The sequence below is a fragment of the Diadema antillarum genome, unplaced genomic scaffold (assembly GCF_040938485.1).
Source record: "Diadema antillarum isolate AM-2024a unplaced genomic scaffold, OU_Dant_1.0 seq00001905_RagTag, whole genome shotgun sequence".
Lineage (NCBI taxonomy): Eukaryota > Metazoa > Echinodermata > Echinoidea > Diadematoida > Diadematidae > Diadema > Diadema antillarum.
In genome coordinates, this window is record NW_027272571.1 from 197,841 (window position 1) to 206,455 (window position 8,615).

At 39.6% G+C, this 8,615-nt stretch overlaps 1 protein-coding gene across 1 annotated transcript in view; it reads right to left on the reverse strand.

Annotated features, from left to right (window-relative positions):
• The window catches only part of LOC139713100 (protein phosphatase 1 regulatory subunit 14B-like), a 33,676-nt gene extending 25,061 nt beyond the window's left edge, over nucleotides 1-8,615 (reverse strand). Inside the window, exon 1 of the mRNA XM_071624855.1 lies at nucleotides 8,255-8,615. Within this exon, the coding sequence (XP_071480956.1) occupies nucleotides 8,255-8,464 (210 nt within the window). The 5' untranslated portion in view covers nucleotides 8,465-8,615. The remainder of the gene's footprint in view (nucleotides 1-8,254) is intronic.

Below are 8,615 nucleotides of genomic sequence, written 5' to 3' on the forward strand. Positions count from 1 at the left end.
CCATTTTTAACTGGTTTGGAATTCTCCTTTAAGCAGCAGATTTGAGTACATGATGAGAGTATAAGAAATAAAAGAAAATATTTGTTAAGCATGATTCTCAAATATAATGGCACCAAGACATAAAATGTTACATTGTAGAGCATTAATTACATGATCTACAGAGGGATTTCAAGACTTTCACTGGACTCTGTTGGATTTTTAACAGTCAGTGATCTCAGAAAATGCCACAAAGCCTGGGAGATGAAATTTGTTTCACAAGAAGGATAGGGGTTTTGATACATCGTATCCTTATTTATAGTGATAGTTCATACATGTACACACATACATGATACTTGTGGTGTTGAAAGTCTCAAGTTGACAGCCAGAAGTATCTTGAAAATTATGCAATTAGAATGACAATCTGATGATATGTTATACCAACAATCCAAAGGCCAACCTAACCTGGTACCCTGGTACCGTGGTCTTCCATATCACTACATAATTGAGTGACAACTGGCTTATGTTAAAGAATTTTTACAAGTTTTTGTATGTCTTCAAACATGGGGGGGGGGGGGGGGGGTCTGTGACCATTATCAAACTACTAAATGTATTTTTAAAACCGACCTGAGTGGAAGCCCTACGTCTATGCTCTACATTGTACCTATTCCTGTTCTCATGCACAAGAAGTATTGCATGGTGAATGTGTTGAAACGCCGTGCCTGGTTGATGGATATTGATCTGAGATCAATGTCGAGGGGGCGCAGTGAAAGGCAGTTTCAATCCTTCCTGGCGTTTCAACAGCCCAAGACTCCTTTGTTTGCTAAATTTCAACAATCAGCTGACAAAGGGCTTTAACGTAATCACAGGACAAGGTATGATCATTATAAAGCCTCCATAACCAGGAGAAGGAGCCGCTCAAGTCTGCCTTCTCTAATATACATTACTTGTACTTAAACCTACCACTACACATTACATCCAGTTTCAGTAGGAATTATACATTTATTTTTTGTTCACCATAACTTCTTGGTGACATGTTGTATCAGTGTTTGTTTACTTGTTAAATGTTTGTTTTGGCATACTTGCAATATCTCACATCCTCTAGACTTGTCACATCAAGTGGCTTTTGAATTGACTTTGAACACATGCAATATACTACTGGTAATAGAAATGCTGGTTGCACTGCGATGCATTGTTGTATTTTATGTAATGTTGACAACGATACACTTCAAAAGTTTCAACACTAATACTTGCGATGAAAGCGAGAATATAAATTAACGCTTTTCAAACACATTCAAGACGCACTGGGAGCAGACCTCCCAATAGTAATCACAGATCACAGACAATGATAAAAGTGAAAATACTCCCAAATCACACAGATATATTGATACTGAAAGTGAGACTTACAATTTGTAAATTCCATGGACAGGATTGTGACAAGGGGAAATACATGCATTGCTTTCACTTAAGACTCTGTGTTATTTGGAGTAATAGTATGCCCTACTACTTTACCATATGAAAAATAATATAGGCCTATTTGGCCTTGCTATTCTGATATCAGATGCTGGCTTCAGGCATTACTTGGTAGAAATTTTGAAGGTCCTCTTCAAAAGTCCTGAAGTAGAGAACAACTACAACATTTGTAATTTGTTTTCATACTCCAAGACTTTACTACAGCAAACCAAATTTGCAGGAACTACAGAGAACTACACTGACCTAGAAGTGACATGTAATTCAAAAGCAGTAATCTTCCATTACAAACGTCCAGATCAGAAGAATGTCTTTGATTGACAAAGATATCAGAAATGGATTATTCTTACAGAACTTTGTATGCTCCACAATGGTCAGATCTTTCCAGCTCAATGATTTATATGTGGACAAAAGAACAATATCCCACAATACTTCTGCTAGTAGTAGTAGAAGAGTTGAACAAATAGGAAACTGTCATGCACGTGTGAACACAATTGATAAAACAGCAGCTGACCAAGTATGGTCATCATAAAGTCCAATACCAGATGACTTACTATGTACATTAAATGAAAAACAAACAAATACAAAATCAAGCAAACAAGTCAGTGTAAACTATGTGTGCTGAGTCTGTTAATTTTTGTTTTTGTTTTTATAATAATTTGACATAGTTGTAGTTGAAACACAGAAACACAGAGGTCCTCTCTGGTATTGCCCGAGTAGTGTGCAATGTTCTGTTTATACCTAAATGCCGGAAAAAAAAATCTGTGAAAGAACATGGAGACCTACATGTACAATCATGAGTAGACTATAGGCTTACATTTGATTGCGGGGGGGGGGGGGGGGGGGGGGGGGGCGATAGTGAGCACCAAGCACCAACTAGAAGTCCCACTGCAGGACATTGGACTTTACAGTGCATCCCATTTATGGCAGGTAAACAAATTTTTAAAAAATGTACATGCATAATATCTTTATCAGAGAAACTTTCATCAGAGCAACTTTTATCAAACAAAGGAAGAACAACAGAGATGGAATGTGATGTTTTACCTCAACAATGGAAGAAAATTAAGACAACACATACATGTACAACTGCCAAGGAGCAAACTTTATATTTGTGAAGTTTGGCTGCCTGGCTTGATATTGTAGGCACAAACTTCAGGCACTACTGAGAAGAAGCTTGACTGCTACAATGTATGCATGCCAAGATTGGTACGTATGACAAACCAGGAAAGTACAGTACTTTACATAACAGAGATTGAACAGAGAAACAAGTGAATTTGAATGTAGGCCTCACAGATCTCACTGCGCTACATATTGATCAAATCCCCGCATTACCTACAACCCTGCCCATTTTCATAAATCATAATAAAGCCATCACTACAAGCAATTTTGTGGCAACATCTCTCCCCATTCCCCATCCCAACTGAAATGCTTTTATCCCTTGCTGGGACTGTTTGCCTAGGCCTCTAATCAAACACTGAGAGTACATTCCTTGAGGACTACCAACGAGCCATCAAGGTAACGAAGGAGAAGGGGCCCCATGGAAGACTTCCATTTCATCAGCCATGCTGTCCATCTGCTAGGCAGATGTCAAGCAGCCTTCAGAAACACACTCCATAAAAATGACTGTATGCAACATGCAAGTGAGATGCACTCCCATACAACGTGTCTGCACGCTGAAAACATCTACCAGAACACTCTACGGCTACATACTGCAAGAATTCATCTTCACTTGTTCATACACTTTGATCTATAATGGCATTTTCATGTACTACTTGATTTTTTATACAATTTTTTTGTTAGACAGCCTTGAATAAAATAAGTTCAATATTGATTTTCTCAAAATATCAGCTATACATGTATCTCCAATGAAATCCAATAATAAGAACAGCAAAAGATTGCTATGCCAGCACAAGGAACATCATGGGGAAATGACTTCACTGTGTAGGAGACAACAGTAATTTCGAGACTGTGTCTTTGGATCATCAGGATGTATGCCATACTGAATCAATTACCGGTACCAACATCCAAATGGTCAAAATATTGGTGATCATTTTCACTCAAACTTTCATCAATTAGTTGCTGCTGTTTCATTCTGACCATAAATGAATTGGTCTGTGTGATAACAGTTTGTAAACTTCTTTGTTGAACATAATAGTCATGATGCATAAGGAACCGTACAAGCTACATTGATAAATGTCCTCTTCAGATCAAAATTTGGCATGGGCTACTTATGACGTTTTGACATGAATGGAACACTCTGAAAACTCTGTGTGTGTGTGTGTGTGCGTGACAACTCCCAAAGACTTCTCACACTTTTCAAAGCCACAGACATAGATTTTCCCATTAGCTCGCAGTGATGCTAAACCTTCACTAAATTACTCTGACACACCATCAAAGCTCATTCCTTGTCTGCACTTTGAATTATTTCATAGTACAGTGGGTATGATGGTATTAGCAGATGGAGGCTGCTAACATAGGCAGCAAATACAACAAACTCAATTACCCATAACATCAGTGTGACGAAGACTCACTATGAGCCTGGACGTGCGTAATATACCATTTAGAAATTTTAAAAGCAACCTCAGACACTTTAAAAATCTTCTAGATTTAAAGACTTTTTTTGCCAATCCACACTATTCGCTACGAAAACAGCGATATGAAGAGAAAATTTCAAAGACAAAGATCACTGACGACAGGGTAACAAGGTATTTCAGCTTATCACCTCCATGCAGGACCAAGAAATCAATTGTTTGAAATACTAATCAACATTTCACAGGAGAACCTCGTGATCTTGAGCAACTGCACGGAGCTTGCTACAAATGTAGCTCCACGGTTACTGTATGATTCAAGCCCAACACTCATGAACTCTCCAGCCCTTCAATGCAACCTGCCCACATCTACGCATCGTGCATTTGTATAATGCAGAGAAGTGCACAGAACCCAGGTGGATTGCTCATCAGTCGAGGACAAAAGATTGGGTGTCAGATCTCACACTCTCAAGTCAGGGCTACTGCCCCACCAAGCAGTGCCAGCACACATTTTAAGTGAAGTGGAGTGCATGTAATTTACCAAATAAGGATGGCAACTCAATCCATATTATGTTTATATTTTTTCTTGCCTAAAATGCATGCATTGCCTCTCTTGACACAAGAGTGCTAGAGAGAGAGAGAGAGAGACAGACAGACAGACAGACAGACATGATATAGGAGAGAGAGGGAGAGATATATAGCAATTGAGTTCTGTGTGACTTCTCTGATGTCATGGTCAAAATGAAGTGAATGGCAAGACCTTATAAGAGGTAAATTCTGCCCATGTACAATATAACTTGTTTTCTCCTCTCTCTCTCTATTTTTTTTTTTAATTTCTTCTTTCGAAAGAGAGTGAGCTCCTTTTGGGGAGCCACCCAAAATGAAAAACAGAATACAAACCTTATTTTTCAAATCAATTATATATCTGTATGGATCTATTTTGTAGATACTGCGCATATTGGGCACTTTTTAATGGGTGGAGGGGGGATGTTGCTTTGCAAACTTAAATGCTGTATCTCAAGCTTTCTTCCAAGTAGATTAATCATGCATTTGTACAATACAATAATTGCACGCATACACTGCAGATGATTGCTTACGTGAACACACATCTAGTGAAAACTCAGAATACAGTGTATTTGTAGATCTGCTTTTTCTGCTTAGTTTTAATCCGCTTCCTTCAAACTTTGAAATTCCTGCAGAACTTCAAATACAATGTGTGTCACATGAGTAGGGTGCATGTGCTAATTATTATACAAGGGTGCAAGTAAAAATCGCTATGGATCTAGCTGCTACATACAGCCTCTCGCCAAATGAAGGTAGTGAATGAAGTGCCTGACTTAGGTCTGACAAAAGAATGCACAAGAGGACATCATAAAAAAAAAGAAAGATATATTTTAAATCACATACTACTACAAGAAAAAAAAAAATTGTTTTTTATGCGTATTAGGAAACCTTGGAATAGTTTCAAAAAACTTAATAGATGCACACAGTGTTTATAGAGCTATTGAAACTGGTCTGGACAAGTTTTGGAAGTATATGTATGAACTAGTATGAACTTATCAAGTCTAAGTTTGATGCCATTCCATGTGTCCACGATCCAGCTAATGTAAAGCATCGACTTACAGGAGACCTCCGGATGATTTTCAGCTTTTTACATTTGAACAACTATAAATTAGTTATAACAAATTGCAATCAAGGATGATGACATGGCAGGGTCACCATAAGAATGCATGAGTTGGGACTCAAGGAAGCAGCAAAAAAGAAGATTATACATAGGTGAACTCGTATTAAAAAGCAAGAGATATTGTAATGGAATTACACTGCTACATTTCTGAAATATGTGAGCCTCCTGTGTCATCATCCTTGTTCAGTGTAATTTGTTTAAGGTTTTTTTTTTCAAAATATGGTTTCTCTGCTCAAGAACCATTCATTCATTCATTCATTCGTTCTTTCCAAGAACTGTAAGGAGCTGGAATTCCCTGTTGTCAGAAATTGTTTCAGCGCCATCTGTAGGATCATTCCGTAACCGACTAACGGTTGACCACAGTGGCTAGTTATTTTCTTCAAATTTGTTATGTACTTGTAAATATCTGTAAATAAACTGTATCATAATGTAAATAGCACAGTCTGCAAGAATCTTCAGCCTATTGAAGGAGGCAGACTTAATCAGAAGAAGAAGAAGAAGAAGAAGAAGAAGAACCATGGATGATAAATTCCACAAATCTATACATGGAGCTGTTGATTTATGTACTACATGATGTGAAATTACGAAAATCGTCTGGAAAATGCCCCTTTAAGCTGGATCTGAATAGAGAGGCTTAAAGCCTGCATTCAGAATCATTCATAGGTAAAGGTACATGTAGGTAAAGACGGCAGGCTTCGACCGAAGGGGCTGACACTACGAGAGTGCTCAACACTACATTTGCTGGAACTTATAGGAGAGCATTCCATGCCCTAACCATGGTTCTAGGGAAGGAGTGTTGGTGTTGTTCTTGACTCCTGGATCGTGGTAATTGTATCCTTGTGCGTGCACTGCTCTTGATGATAAATTTGATGATGAAATAATGAAGATCCAACTCTACAACTGTTTCTCCTCACATTTTAGACCTGTATGAACTCCAAAAACATGTACGTAAAGACAAGAGCCAGCCAGGTGATGTATGCATATGCTTGACAACACTTAATTAACTACAACATAGCATAGAAGCTTTAAGCTGAAACTACATTAACATGGGAAAGAGGCAAAGGACCAGTTCCCTTCCCTCAAAATAGATCAAAAAATTCATTCATTAGTTTGACCAAGATCTTCTCATCTAGCCTTCAAGTAACTTCGGTAATCATCCCCGTTTGCGACAGGGTGCCTATTTCCAGCAGGGACCGTTCCATTCGTTGATGAAAAGGCCAAATCTGTTGCGAGAGTACTCGCTCACTTCCCACCCACTCTGAGCTCTTGTAACTCCCACTTTTGTTCTTATTAAACACTCTTGCTGATTTATCAATAAGTGAAATTGCCCCTGCTGTAAACAGGAATAATTACTCTATAGAGCCAAGAGGGAAGTGAAAGTGACTCCATATCATAAATTCATATCCCTCTTGCTAGTTGTGAAGTAGTCTAGACTGTGCTATAGTATTACACAAATCTTCTTTACTCTGCATAGTAGAAGACACATCTCTAGTCTGATAATTAGAGGTCTAGAACAGTATTAATTTATGTTATTTCTAAGCAATTTTGACCTTTTTTTTGTTTATTGTGGATCTGTGGGTTGTATGGTTCCTGTTTTACTACTGCAATGAAGGATTTTGGCCTTGAGCCTTGGCAATTGTAGTAGAAGTCACTAAATTTAGGGTGTGTTTATGTTCAATTTGCAAAGGCAGAATCAGCGTTTTGAAACGCTGATTCAAAACCCTGATTCAAAACGCCGTTCACGGGAGCACTAATTATGCTCACTTTCTTCGAGCCTTGGAAAGAGCGTTTGCGATTGCTTCGCTGACCTCAGCAGAGGCAGGTCAAATTGGGGGGCACGCTGCGATCGGTGGCCTGGCATGGGAGAGCAGCTGGGAAAGACATGCGTACATGGGAAAATTGCACAGGCCAGGGTAGCTGGCTGGCCGGGCGCCCGCTTTTTCACGTGAAGCGGAAAGGCGTTTGGATGACGTCACTCTAAACGCGTTTAGAAACGCTGTTGTGTTTATGCTTCCCCGTCAAACGTGATTAGTCAGAAACACCGATAGTAAACGCACCTTTTCGTACATTTTGGATCGGCATCTTGAATCAGCGTTTCTATCGAAGTAAGCATGAACGCAACAGCGTTTTGCACTAATCACGTTTCAAAACGCTGATTCTGGCCTGAAAATGGGAAGCATAAACACCGCCTTAGACTAGTGGTCTAGACTATAATTCCAAATAGTGTTGTACTAGATCTAGGCATGATGGAATTTGCACCATATAATCTCACCCCGCCCTGGCCCTGATTAAGTGATAACAAGCATGCAGGAGGTGCATGAATTTTATGAAGGAGATACATTGTATTTTGTGTGTTATTGCTGGCAAGGTTGAAATCAAGGACAATCCAAATCAAGTTCTGCACATATTAAACGCAAGTAAAAAGGAGCATAAGACTCCTTATAAGTTGTACGACACCCATGCCATGCCTAGCCATCTATAAATAATGAACGCTGCATTTACTAGTGTCCGCAACGAGCAGGGCCGGACAGTCGCAGCAGGCAGGGTCCATGTCCCTGGCCCAGTGGCGTCCCGGGCCGGGATGGGAAATACTTGCCTCGCATTGGTACAGCTCTCGCAGTTTCTCGTCCATCCATTCCTCTATATCCAGGCGAACTCTCATCACTTTGCGGTCGTATTTACATGTGACATTTTGCTGTTTTCTCCTCGCCCTCTCGTCTGAGATGACATTCTTTTGGGAGGCTTCTTCTCCGTTCGATGGAGCAGAAAAGCTAACTCGGTGGTTGGAGGAATCTGTGCTCGCCATTCCTAAGATTTGTGTTCAGGGACTTCTTCACGATTGATCGTTACAAGCTAGCTACATTCCACATGGCACAATATAATACAGCGTAGCACCGCAACACAACTCGCACACATACACTGTACACACACGAACAGAACAGCGACGACAATCGAAG